Source organism: Trematomus bernacchii, unplaced genomic scaffold (genome assembly GCF_902827165.1).
Source record: "Trematomus bernacchii unplaced genomic scaffold, fTreBer1.1, whole genome shotgun sequence".
NCBI lineage: Eukaryota > Metazoa > Chordata > Actinopteri > Perciformes > Nototheniidae > Trematomus > Trematomus bernacchii.
Genome location: NW_022987622.1, coordinates 28736 through 41620, shown reverse-complemented (window position 1 = coordinate 41620; position 12885 = coordinate 28736). Strand labels below are relative to the sequence as shown.

General features: G+C 40.7%; 1 protein-coding gene across 1 annotated transcript; it reads right to left on the bottom strand.

The window, feature by feature from the left end:
• Positions 1 to 1474: 1474 nt before the first annotated feature.
• LOC117484362 (protein NLRC3-like) lies at positions 1475 to 6318 on the bottom strand (the record flags this gene model as incomplete). Its single annotated transcript, XM_034132820.1, has 4 exons — positions 1475 to 1491; positions 1878 to 1894; positions 3624 to 3806; positions 4616 to 6318. Coding segments are annotated over 4 exons (1920 nt in total), but the record flags the coding sequence as incomplete, so codon positions are not given.
• Between the last annotated feature and the right edge of the window lie 6567 nt (positions 6319 to 12885).

Here is a 12885-nt window from a genome sequence, read left to right as displayed (position 1 = left end):
GTCTGAATAAAGAAAACATGATGAGGATAAAAATCAGTTTATAATCCAATCAGATGTTACTCAACAACAACAACAATTATACTCACTTACTTACTTTAATAATATCATTGTGTGATTCTTATTTGCTAATGTTTATCTATATTTACTACTTCTCACTCTTCTTAGCTAAGCTTGGGGAAAGTCCTTATGAAGAAGATGTGTTGCAGTGTTGTTAGTGACTCTCTATGTGCACCAACAGTATGACCTTCACCTCAGGTGAACTGAGAACTTCCTGATACGGCCTCCCTAACTCCCAGAATGCTCCTTCATCATCACCAAGCTTCCCCCCTCCCTTTCTCCTCTCTCGAGACTCATCTCAATACCCCTCCTCGACTCCTCCTTTCCCTCACTCGCGTCCCTTCCTTGCGTCTTAGCTCCGCCTCCGTAAGATGCGAGCGAGAGACACGAGGAGGAGACGCGAGGACAGAGGAGTCCTCAGGTATTAATTGGGATGTCCTCGTTCACTCAAACGTCACTCTTAAACGACGTCTGTTAATGATGACATGTGCACAGCTGTATCCCCTCTCATCGGGCTTAACTGAATAACCTTTAGAACCGGCCCATTTGTTGTTAAATATTTATTTAAATGATGAATCTTTCTCTTGTTAGTCAAGGAATTCAATGTATGATGGTTGGTCCTGCTTTTGTGTTACGTTTTGGTGTCAAATGTACATTTCAATAAAATTATAATTATAGTAATGTGAAAGCCTTTACTCTGAACATGTGTGTCCTGTAGATCCCCACATTCAGGACTGCATTTAAAAAAATGTAACTACTCAATATTTTAACACAAAACAAAACAAATAATTGTTATTTATCAAGATCTAGCCATTTATGAAATAGCTTTCTTAATAGCTATGTTTTAGTGACGTTCAAGATCATTAAACATGACTTAAATTGTTAGTATAACCTTAAGAAATGAATTGCACATAATAATTCCCACGGAGCTGTGAGCACTTAGACATTTATGTGACGCTTTCCCACTCATTCTTCCAGTTCTCCGTTTTCCTCTCTTGAAATCGACCAGCTGTGAAGGTGGGGGCGGGGCTTTTATACGCGAGTAGTGAAAACACTTCCGCGTAGTCTGCTCTCGTGTATCCTCCCTTTGGTCTCCTCCCGCACCCCTCCTCCCTCACCCCTCAAAAAAACGTCCTTCAAAATGGCGTGTCTTGATCGATTTCCGGGTCAAGTCCCGGAGGAGGGGAAGAGAGGAGTCGAGGAGGGGTATTGAGACAAGGCTTCTGTGTTTAAATATGCAACCCAAACTCTACTCTTCGTCTTCCTCTCTGCAGACTGTATGCTCTCTGTGTGACTGACTGAACTTTCTTCAAGAAATAAAATACCACAAAGACAGCTGAATGCTTTGATTCTCTCACATTTGATGAATAAATTCCCATCACAATGTCAAACTAAAATGACTTCAGATGACCTTTATTCAGACGTTATCGTTTACTAAATATTAAATACATAGATTTACTTTTTACAACTAACATCTATTACAGTTACTTTAAGAAAGAGTCAACATGTATGTCTGCAGTTCTTTCTTCTTACTCTTAAAAATGAAATATGAATAAAAGAATATTTACAACTTTATGGCTGTAAATTATTAATGAATATAAATGAGGTTCAATTACAAAGTGAACATGTGAGATCTCCAGCAGTAACAGAGAGTCAGTGAACTGACCTGAGAGTCTCCAGTCTGCAGTCTGGACTCTCCAGACGATCTCTCAGCTCCACTCCTGAATCCTTCAGATAGTTGTTGTGACTCAGGTCCAGATCTCTCAGATGGATGTTGGACTTCAGAGCTGAGATCAGAGCAGAACAGCTGATCTCTGACAAACTGCAGTGCTCCAGTCTGAATAAAGAAAACATGATGTAACTTTAGAAAACAATGTTCCTGTTTGAAATAACTCCAGGTTTAATAATCTGTTCAGAGTGAAACAGGGTTTTAATGTCAGAGATGATGCAGAAACAATCCACTGATAATCTGGAACTTTAACTTTGATCAGATGTTGAACAACTCCTTCATCTCCCTCACAGCTCATCAGTACTGACAGCATCTCCACTGACTCATGGAGCACAGAGTGAGTCTGTGGAAGCTCAAACTCTCTCCCTCACACATTCACCTTCTCTCTGTTACTCTGATCAATATTCAGTCATTAGCAAACATGGAACAAATAAAAATAAAAAAAATTTTTTATTTAGCCTTTATTTATACAGGTGTAAAATCTCATTGAGACACAAGGTCTCATTTGCAAGAGAGACCTGTCAGTGGTAACACTACCACACAAAGTTACAGACAGACAGGACACTAAACACAGAGGCAACAATAAAATACAACATCGTAAAAAAGTAGTCATTGAAATCCATATAAAGTATTCAGATATTGCAGGTGCAAACACCCACAGATGATTTCTCCAGCTTTTTTTAAATTAGTTTAAAATCTGTGATGGGTATCAAACTGGTCAGCTTAAGTTCCTGCTGAAGTGTGTTCCAGGTCGAGGGGGCAGAGTATGATATGGCTTTTTTCCCAAGCTCCGTGCGAACTGAGGGGACGGACAGAGTGATGTCATTTTGAGATCGTAGGCTATAGCTGTACTGTTTGTGTGATATGTAAGTGGATATGTAGAGGCGCAGCAGTCCAAGCATAGCGGTATAGATGAGTTTGTACCAGTGCAGTGATCTGCGCATTGATAATGATGTCCAGTTGACTAAAGAGTACAGCGTGCAATGGTGTGTGAGGGGTTTACAGTTGGTTATGAACCTCAGAGCCCCATGGTAGACAGCGTCCAGCAGATGAAGTGAGTGAGCTGAGGCGTTCATGTACACAACATCCCCGTAGTCCAAGAGCGGCAAAAATGTGGCAGCTACAAGCCGTTTCCTCGCACTTGTGGAGAAGCAGGCCTTATTTCTAAAAAAGAATCCCAGTTTTAATTTCAATTTCCTTAAGAGATAGTCAATATGTGGTTTGAAGCAGAGATTGTCATCTATAGTAATGCCTAAGTATCTGTAGGTGTTAACAGCTTCAATGGGGTTATGCTGTGCAGACATGATGCAGGGAAGAACAGTTGGTAACCTTTTCTTATTGGAAAACAACATGACTTTTGTCTTATCTGAATTTAACACCAACCTAAGGTGGAACAGATGTGACTGAAAAGTGTCAAAAGCAGACTGCAGACGTTCAAATGCAAGGGCAACAGTGCTAGCACAACAGTACACAACAGTATCATCTGCATATAGATGTACAGAGGCATCAATACTTTGACCCACATCATTTATATAAATAGTAAAAAGGGTCGGTCCCAAGACCGAACCTTGAGGAACACCTCTGGTTAAATTAAGAAAGCTTGCGGAGAGACCGCTGAATTTTACACATTGCTTGCGATTCGAAAGATAGTTTGCAAACCAACCAACAGCTTGGTCAGACAGGCCTATATAAGATAACTTCTGGCCTAGAATGCCATGGTCCACAGTATCAAATGCCTTGGATAAGTCTATAAAAAGGGCAGCAACATTGTATTTGTTCAAATTCAGAAAATCCTTAACACAAACAGATCAATATGAACTGCAGTCAGTGAACTGACCTGAGAGCCTCCAGTCTGCAGTTTGGACTCTTTAGTCCAGAACTCAGCAGCTCCACTTCTGAATCCTTCAGATGGATGCCACTCAGGTCCAGATCTCTCAGATGGGAGGGCTCAGACTTCAGAGCTGAGACCACGACTTCACAGTGAGTCTCTGAGAGTCCATAGTGTCCCCAGCCAGTAAGTCTATAATAAAACATATATTACAACATGTGTTAAAAAGAGGAAACATTATATTAACATCAAGCATTTGATGAAAAAATATTTGACATGTTCTGATAGACATTTGCTGTTAGTCCATTTAATATAATATATAATAATATATGATAATAGAGTGTAATGAGTTGTCAGTGTGATCTGATCACATGTCTGTGCTCCTGCTGTCACTGACTGTTACCAAAAGAAACAGAAATTAAATGAATCACGTGACAATATTAGAGATGTACATATTTAAATGTTAGTTAATATGTGGATGTGAATGATGGATGAAGGATGTTTTGGCTTCTCTGAGCAGCTGAACATTTATTGCGCACACAAACACAATTAACAAACCAATAAAGTTTCAATATGTTCAACTCGATACCATCAGATGTTCCCAGTATATCAGCATTAAGACATAACTCTGTTATTGGTGGGAAATGATATAGATCTGATTTTAAACTCTAACACATTGTGATAAAAACGTGTTTAATGATAAAGAAACTACTAGAAAGTAATAATAACATGTTTCTGTGATAACTGTAAGTCCTGCTGTGTGGTGTGATCACATGCTGAGAAACCTCTCAAGTCCTTCATGTGTTTGACATGTCGCCTCCATCACTCAATATGAAGAGAGGAACGCTTCAGTTTAACTATTATTATAAATAAATAGAAGAACAGTGTTGGTTTTATTTTGCTCTCTCAGTATTTAAACAGCAGAAATGTTATAGTGTTTGTTTGAATAATTAAACTCCTGATCCACATTAGTTTATCAAGTTAATCACATCTGGACTTACTTGGCCTTCCTGCAGTTCCTCACAGCTGGAATCAGTCTCCGTCGTCCCTCATCTGATGTGTTGTACTGATCCAGGTCCAACTCATCCAGAACCTCCTCTGACATCTGCAGCATGTAGGCCAGAGCAGAGCAGTGGATCACAGAGAGTTTCTCCTCTGATCTGTTCTCTGACTTCAGGAACTCTGTGATCTCCTGATGTACTGAGTGGTCCTTCATCTCTGTCAGACAGTGGAAGATGTTGATGCTCCTGTCAGGAGAGGAAGAACTGCTCATCTCCTTCAGGTTGCTGATGGCTCTCTGGATGGTTTCTGGTCTGTTGTCTGTGCGACCCAGCAGGCCTCCTAACAGTCTCTGGTTAGACTCCAGAGAGAGGCCGTGGAGGAAGCGGACAAACAGGTCCAGGTGGCCATTTTTACTTTGGAGGGATTTCTCCATGGCTCCGTTCAGGAAGTCATCCAGGGATGGGTAATCCTGATCTCTGATGTTGCTATAGTCTCTCTGCAGGAAGTCCTTCAGTACCGCTGTGTCTCTGTTGGTGTAACAGTGCAACATGTAGACTGCAGCCAGAAACTCCTGAATGCTCAGATGAACAAAGCAGTAGACTGTTTTCTCAAAGATCACTCTCTCTCTTTTGAAGATCTGTGTACAAACTCCTGAGTGCACCAAGGCCTCGGTGACGTCAAGACCACAGCGCTGCAGGTCTTCTTGGTAGAACATGATGTCTCCTTTCTCCAGATATTCAAACGCCAGCCTCCCCAGCTTCAGAAGAACCTCCCTGTCAGCCTCCATCAGCTGCTGTGGACTCGTCTCATGTCCCTCTTCATACTTCTGCTTCTTCCTCTTGGTCTGGACCAGCAGGAAGTGTGAGTACATGTCAGTGAGGGTCTGGGGCAGCTCTCCTCTCTGGTCTGTAGTCAACATGTGGTCCAGAACTGCAGCAGTGATCCAGCAGAAGACTGGGATCAGACACATGATGTGGAGGCTCCTGGAGCTCTTGATGTGAGAGATGATTCTGCTGGACAGCTCTTCATCACTCCATCTCCTCCTGAAGTACTCCTCCTTCTGGGCGTCAGTGAAGCCTCGTACTTCTGTTACCCTGTCCACACACTCAGGAGGGATCTGATTGGCCGCTGCAGGTCTGGAAGTTATCCAGACGAGAGCCGAGGGAAGCAGCTTCCCCCTGATGAGGTTTGTCAGCAGCACGTTGACTGAGGACTGCTGTGAGACATCAGACACAACCTCATTGTTTCTGAAGTCCAGAGAAAGTCTGCTTTCATCCAGGCCGTCAAAGATGAGCAGCACTTTGCAGACAGCCAGCTGCTCTGCTGTGACCTTCTGTAAGGTTGGATGGAAAACATGGAGCAGCCTGAGAAGACTGTACTGCTCACCTTTGATCAGGTTCAGCTCCCTGAAGGAGAGCGGGACCACCAGACTGACATCTTGGTTTTCCAAACCCTCGGCCCAGTCCAGAGTGAACTTCTGCACTGAGAAGGTTTTTCCAACTCCAGCCACTCCGTTGGTCAGGACCGCTCTGATGAGAGTCTGTTGGTCAGGTAAGGCTTTAAAGATGTCCTGGCACTTGATTGGAGTGTCATGGAGGGGCTTCTTCTTGGAAGCTGTCTCCAGCTGCCTCACCTCATGTTGGGTATTAACCTCTTCACTCTGGCCTTGTGTGATGTAGAGCTCAGTGAAGATCCTGTTGAGGAGGGTTTCACTTTGATCAGTTCCTTCAGTCACACGTTCACATCTCCTCCTCAGACTGAGCCTATGTTCATCTAAAACCTCCTGCAGACCACTATCTGCTGGAAGAGAAGGAAACATGAGGAAAATGCTCTGAGAATGTAATTATAACAATAAAACAACAAAAAGAGACTGAGTTTAAATGTTTTATAAACAGCGTACTGTCTATGCTCTACAACAGTATACCTATTCAAAAACAAATTAACCAGGAAGAGGAATAAAACGCTGCATGTGTTCTTGGGGTGTTGAAAATAATCGTTTCAACGATGCATTGCGATGCGGACGTGGACGATTCGGTATCGATGCAGTGACGGAAGATAATCGATTATAGCATAGTGACGTTGCTTCCTGATTTTCCGGCCGCGGCTTTACTATAACGTTTTTTTTTCTGTCACTTTAATATCAAATCGGTCGGTGACGCAGAGATCAGGGAACAGACGTGACAGCGGCACAGCGGCACAGCAACACCAAACACGGAGCAGTCTGCTTTATCCACCAACACAAGAACACAACCTGGTCTCACCAGAATGCGTGACTCCACCACGACTCCTTAACAGCAGTGCGTGGTGGAGTCACGAACTTTGCTACATTTACGTGTCTGCACCACGCAAACAACCCCAATGTAAAGTGAATGAGGCTCCTTTGTCGTGGTGCACACACTCATTTCTACAACGTCCAGCAGTGAGCTTTTATTCTATAAAACGTTTTTAAAATCTACTTTATAGCTTGTAGTAACTCACGAGAGGCTTCTTTTATTTTATTTTTATTCATAATAATTTTTATTTTTCGTCAGAATGTATTATGGTGCATTATTCACCAATGTTTGTTCTCAAAAAACAGTGCATTGTGTGTAATACAACTGTGATTTTTATTAAATTAGTTCGTTTTTAAGGAAGGCCAGAGCTTCAGCTGTGTCAAATAGATTGTTCCCTTTAGTTAACGTTATTTAAAAGATAATTATATTCCTATTTGATCATGTCCCCTTTATTGTATTACGGACCCAAAGAGCTGAGCGTCCATTCCCATTGGATAACGGAGGATTTTACACCCGGAAGTAAGTATTCCCCTTACTGTCGATTGATTTTACAGTGATATCTGCACTACTCATCGACTCAAAAACACCAGATTATCCTTGTTAATTACACAACATTGATTGTGTTTAAATTGTGTACAATGCTTTTGTATTTTCCACTTTCAATTCGGAGAAACAAATATTTGTTCAGAGTTTAGGATGGCCGAAGACACTACACTACCCAGAATCCTCAGCTATTGTTCCGCTTTGCCTCAAGCTCTGTGATTGGTTGACCTCCAACTGCATTCCAATGAAAAAAACGTTTCGTAAAAGATCAAATCATACTTTATTCAGCAGTGCTTGCTTTACTCTTTGAAAGTCATCACATGAATGCATTGTAATGAATGGTTTGGCTGCATTAAACATTACACATCTGTCGTAGTTCTTTATTTATCTACAGAGATCGGGCCTCAGAATAGACCGGAAACTATTCTTTTACCGTTCTATTTTAATTTCACAATAAAGTTAGTAGTAATAATTTGTTTTGATATTATTGTTTTTTTATGAACTACTAGACCGCTGGGTCATGTTAAGACCATCTTTTCTGTGTTGCTGTGGGTTTTTTACATCGCTTTTGTGTTACAAATATCAAAACAATAACAGAATATATCCGTCGTAAACTAAACCAGAAACAGCAGTATATTTTATTTTGTTAACACTGTAAACTTGACAGCTTTTTAACCCGCACCTCCTACTGGTTAAAGCACGTTATTACACGATTAGAGTAATGCAATGCAGGAAGATTGTGTTGCTTTTTAATGACTGTTTTAAAATGCCTTTTTCTTAATGTCTTTCATTTTTGTAAAGCACTTTTGAATGTGTTATATTTGATGAAAACATTTAAATATTAAGAGTACATACTCTTAATATAGTGGGAAAGTGGAAGCTCAATGATATAAATAATATAGAATAGAAAATATCAAGAAGATACTGTAAGTGATCTCTACAATAAAACAGTTTAGTGCCTGATAGGAGGATGTGCAAAACAGACAAACTAATAAGGCTTTATTTAAACATGAAAGAATACTTTAGGTTAAGGTCTTCTTTTAAATAAGAAAAAAGCTTTGGGGGTATCTACAGATATTAAGCCTGACAAAGTACTTAACGTCTAATATATTGCATGGTTTGTTTTGGAACTTGACAATCAACTTTCCTGCAATGTTAACTATGTTGAAGCACTTATTTTAACTGATATTATACATAGTAATTATACTCTTATAAGATGTATGTAGATAGTATAAGAAATGTGCAGAATATGTTTAATGGTGGAGGTACACAGATATCGATAGATGTCTTGTAATGCACTGTTGATGAACCTGTGACCCAAGTGTTTCATTCATTGCATAACTACACCGTAGTTGTGTATATAATATGTCAATAAACCTTAGAAAATCTTGAAATCTTGAAAGGGATGTGCAAAATAGCCATTATATACAGTTTTTAATTAACTATTAGTAGAGAATAACGAGTAATGAATATACTTTATAGGGATCTGCAGATAAATATTTAGTCTTCTCAAGCACCCACTACCAAATATCTCGCCTGATGTTGGCACTTGACAATCACCTTCACTGAATTTTACTCAGGTGTAACTAAAGTCTGATTTAAGGGTTGTTTATATTTCACATCATTAATCCAAATCTGTAAAGTAACTAAAATAAATGTAGTGGAGTAAAAATACCAGGTTAACCTTAAAGAAAGCCTTCAGGATTATCAAAGACCCCCATCACCCCACAAACTGTTCTGTCTGCTGCCGTCTGGCAGGCGGTACCGCAGCATCCGGACTAAAACCACCAGACTCAGGGACAGCTTCATCCCACAGGCCATAAGACTATTAAACACCTGTACTTTGAAACAACATCCATAACATTCATCTGGCTGCTACTTAGAAATTATTTATCTAATATATCATATTCCAATCACTTGTATATAGACTCGTATTGCACTATTTCACTTTTTACTATTTTACTATTTTTCTTTTTGTATTTACTTGCACTATTTGTTCTGTGTAGCCTATCTGTTTTATTGTGTTGCACTGTTGGAGGAGCCTGTGACCTAAGGGGGGGGGGGGGGGGGGGGGGGGTAGGACACGTTCTAAGCACATGGTGTAGTCCCATAGCTGAGGATTCTGGGTAGTGTAGTGTCTTCTGCCATCCACACACTACGAACAAATATTTGTTTCTCCGAATCGAAAGGGGAAAATACAAAAGCATTGTACACAATTTAAACCAATCAATGTTGTGTAATTAACAAGGATAATCTGGTGTTTTTGAGTCGATGAGTAGTGCAGATATCACTGTAAATAAAATCAATGGACAGTAAGGAGAATACTTACTTCCGGGTGTAAAATGCTCCGTTATCCAATGGGAATGGACGCTCAGCTCTTTGGGTCCGTAATACAATAAAGGGGACTTGATCAAATAGGAATATAATTATCTTTTAAATAACGTTAACTAAAGGGAACAATCTCTTTGACACAGCTGAAGCTCTGGCCTTCCTTAAAAACTAACTCATTTAATAAAAATCACAGTTGTATTACACACAATGCACTGTTTTTTGAGAACACAAATTGGTAAATAATGCACCATAATACATTCTGACGAAAAATACAAATTATTATGAATACAAATAAAATAAAAGAAGCCTCCTGTGAGTTACTACAAGCTATAAAGTAGATTTTAAAAACGTTTTATAGAATAAAAGCTCACTGCTGGACGTTGTAGAAATGCGTGTGTGCACCACGACAAAGGAGCCTCATTCACACGTAAATGTAGCAGAGTGCGTGACTCCACCACGCACTGCGGTGTTAAGGAGTCGTGGTGGAGTCACGCATTCTGGTGAGACCAGGTTGCAAGTAGTGATGGGAATTATGGCTCTTTGAAGGGAGCCGGATCTTATGGCTCCGTTCCTTTCAAAGAGCCGTTCAAAAGAGCCGTTTTTTTAAGGTTACTAGGTTTATCTGCAAAATAATCACCAGGATAATGATTGACTGCATTGCCAGACCTAATGTCAATAATCGGCATTGTAAACATGACACAAGGTGGCGCCATATCCATGTCATTCATGTCAGTGAATGTACTTTGAATTTACCCTCTGTATGTGTTAAGTAAATAAAGTTGCCTTGCCTTGAATGAAATTCATGCAACTCTTAATATTAGATACTGTGTTTTTAAGTGGCGATGGAGATTATTTGTTGACCCTGCTTTAAAGGATATTTTGCCTTTACAAATGGTGCGCTTTATCACTGCCTGGGTTTTGGTTGAAGTGCATCCAAATGCTGCTGCGTTTTCGCGTTTGGCTCATTTTCCATCCGAAAAACACGTCGTCTACCTGTCCTGTACCACTTGTTATGACTTCTCTCTCGCGCGTATTCCGTTAAGACCCACCCCATCTCACTCCTCGTGCTGAAACCTACCAAACAGAGTAGGGGCGGATCTTCACAGAATACGTTTGGGGAACAAAATCAAGCTTTTTAAAAGGCGAGTGGATTTTGGCAGGCAGTGAGTGCGGACCGTGCGGACCAACGATTGAACGATAACAAGAACGGCTCTCACCAAGTAGGACTCGGTTCCCCTCGTTCGTACCAAAGAGCCGTTCAAAAGAATCGGCTCGTTCGCGACCGACACATCACTAGTTGCAAGAACACCAGTCCAGAACCAACAGCAGAAGGACCCGCTCTGAATCACTCCGTGTCGCTGCGGCTCAGAGACACAAGGATTTATGTTTTTCAAAAATAATCGCGTTACAATCATGTCAGGTTTTTGGTGGATTTAATTAAGTCTTGGATTGCAGAGTATGAATGTCCTCTAGCAATTTTCAGACGATATATACGTGTGTAAAGTTTGTGAAGGCAGGAGGAAAAAAGCTTCCGCGATCACCGTCTCCTCTCTGTTCCTCCAAACCCCGCCCCCTCCCTGAAAATAATGAGTGACAGGCTGATAGTGACCCGATAGAAACTTTATTCACTTAATCACTGATTGAGATATAATGAAGCTAACTTAATCTCATACATTCATGGGATTTATGTAACAGTAAGACAGAGAATGTAAGTGTGCACCCACATGCACTATTTGTGTTTGTATATGCTGTTGTAAATACTCCTGTTGTCTGCTGTGTTCAGACTCAAGTCCTGTGTGTGATGCCACATTCAGGACATTCAGTGTCCTTTTTTTAACAGAAGACCGTAGAAGCTGCAGCTAGACTGCAGAAGCATTAGTTTTTTGTTTTTGAGGATGGAACAACTTCACACACAGATATAGGGAGGCTAGACCTATACAATTAATTTATTTTGGTTTATAAATTAATGTCAAGACATTTATGTTATTGATTTCTGAAGCACTTTCTAAATAATAAAAAGAGAGTTCATATGTATTGATGAAAAATAAGCCATGTGCAGTAATATAGAAAATTGAGGATGCAACGCATTGGTATGAATCGTGATGCATCGTGATGCATCGGGATATCGAATTGAATCAAATCGTTGACAGGATAATCGTAATCGAATCGAATCGTGAGACCAGTGAAGATGCACAGCCCTAATGTGTTCGGCCTCTTACCTCGTACAGAGCTGGTCTGACTGGCTGTCTGCAGTCCAGCTCTGGTTCTGGATCTTTCTCCACACTGGGGACAGGAGGGGTCTCCTGATGGAGGTCTCTGCTCCCAGTATGAGGTGATGCACTGTCTGCAGAACCAGTGTCCACAGCTGGTAGAGACTGGATCCTTCAGGACGTCCTGACACAGAGCACAGCTGGACAGCTGCTCCTCCACAGGAACACCACTCTTCCTCTTCCCTCTGTGGAGATGAACACATCCTTTACAGCACTTTACATTAGTGGAGCTGATTCTCACCAATGGGCAGAGCGTCACAAACGTCACTCTCAAGATGAAATGTGTCACGCTGCACGAATACGCAGGTGACATGGATTTCACCTCTTCACTTTCTTGGTGTCTCCAGGCACGGATCTGGGTCTTTGCATTGACTCTACATGTAATCACACAAAGCTCTGTTATATCTGCTAATGCTAAACACAACCAGCTCACCAGGTCATCACTATTATTAATAAACTTCTTTAAAATACATATCATAAACATGCCCAAGTAGTAAATAATGTTTTGGACGATATATTTAGTTTTTAGTGAATATTTATCAATATCTTTGCCATTTAAAACCTTTTGATGCCACTGATACAATGATGCTATAAATGCATATTGAAATATCCTCAAATAATGTTAGCTTGCTGAACTCTGCTGCCTTTGTTCTGTGCTATACTGCACACATGATATTATTAAAGAACAGTTTAATATATTAGATTATATAAAAACTGGATCCTCTTCAGGTCAGGTTACAGCAGAAACTCTTACTTTGTGTCTGAGGGTCCAGGTTCATTACTGAAGTCTGGAGGATTCCACTCTTTAGACCGGTCACTCTTCAGAGACAGACAGCTGGGGACTGGAGACTC